The following is a 1,401-nucleotide window of genomic DNA, read 5'->3' on the forward strand; positions in this document are numbered from 1 at the left end:
GAGAGAGAGAGAGAGAGAGAGAGAGAGAGAGAGAGAGAGAGAGAGAGAGAGAGAGAGAGAGTTACCTGGTCACTGCACGTGTGCAGACCATCACCATGAAACAGCAGCCGACGATCACCCACCCCCACCCACCATCTGGAGGCAACGCCTTGACTCTCTGCTGTTTTCCAGCACCCATGCCCTCAGCGGACTCCCTGAGGTGCTTTGCAGTCCTGGTTCTGCTGCCAGTCTGGACCTGAGAGGCGATGGTCCTGGTCCTGGGTTTTTTTGGTCCAATAAACCAAGCAAGTGTTCTGAGTGGTGGATCTGTTGCGCTGCAGTGAGTCTGACGGAGGAGGAGTGAGGTGTGTGAAGCTCCTTGGCAGGTATCCAGGTGAACTCCTCCTGCTAAAGAGGAGTTTCACTGTAGGTGGAGCTCATTTTTAGACAAGAAACTTTCATTTAGTGTAGAAACTGGTGAGGTGGACTCTTGAGTCCTGCTGGACTTATTCTGCCACTTTGTGTCTCTGATAGTCATGTAAGGGTCAGCTTACACTTCTTATAACAAGGTTATAAGAGTAATTTAATTAGCAAGGATCTCTTTTATTTTTGGATAAACATTTCTTTAGTGCAARAATGAATGGACACAAAAAGTAACTCTCAGTCAGTGAATGTTGATTTGAACCATAGTATGCGATCATTTATTTTACAAACCATACAAAATTGACTATAGAGTACACCTGATTGTGAATAATTAATTTCCTATAAAAGTTTTGGAACCAACAGTAACAAGCTTTTAACTTCTTAATTGTTAACCACACTTAAATAGAAACACAAACGTCAGCTTGGATGTTAAATACCAGACATTTGAGGCTGTTTATCTTAGAGGTGGCAAGAGCAAGGTTAAGAAAAAGGTTGAAGAAAGGTGTTAGTTTTTCTACTCTTTATCTTAAATAATGTGGGTTTTAACCAGAAGGGCGAAGCGTTCTGCGCTCAGCTTTGGTCAGACCTCGACATCACACACAGCCATCTTTTACCTTGAGATGATGTTCTGTCACCTGCCAGGTAGGCGGGGGCGCTGCCGGAGAATCTGTCTTTAGACCGTCGAACAGGGAACCCCAAGGCGTGCTCTTTGACTCGTTTACGTCCACGTCAGCCGTAACCAGAAGACAAGGCCTCGACTGGAACCCAGGTTGTAAATAAAACTTCAGTCTGGAGAGTTTCTGAAGGTGGATAAACCAGGCGTGGTTTTCCACACTGTGAGGTTTCCCCGTTGGCGATGAAGGGGCCAAACCTGACACAGTTTTCAGCTTTTTGATTCCCCGGAGAGAATCTAGCAGTGGTGTGTGCCGGCCTGGCCTGGTGACTGCCTCCTGGGGCTCGAGGCCTCTGGACCTGTCGGGCTTTGGCCTGGAGGGGGTG

General features: G+C 46.9%; 1 protein-coding gene across 1 annotated transcript in view; it reads right to left on the reverse strand.

The window, feature by feature from the left end:
- Positions 1–322, reverse strand: part of slc16a12b (solute carrier family 16 member 12b) — a 9,690-nt gene extending 9,368 nt beyond the window's left edge. The window contains exon 1 of the mRNA XM_014023330.1: positions 66–322. Coding sequence (XP_013878784.1) covers positions 66–178 — 113 coding nt within the window. The 5' untranslated portion in view covers positions 179–322. The remainder of the gene's footprint in view (positions 1–65) is intronic.
- Positions 323–1,401: the final 1,079 nt, after the last annotated feature.

Source organism: Austrofundulus limnaeus, unplaced genomic scaffold, assembly GCF_001266775.1.
Source record: "Austrofundulus limnaeus strain Quisiro unplaced genomic scaffold, Austrofundulus_limnaeus-1.0 Scaffold364, whole genome shotgun sequence".
Taxonomy (NCBI): domain Eukaryota; kingdom Metazoa; phylum Chordata; class Actinopteri; order Cyprinodontiformes; family Rivulidae; genus Austrofundulus; species Austrofundulus limnaeus.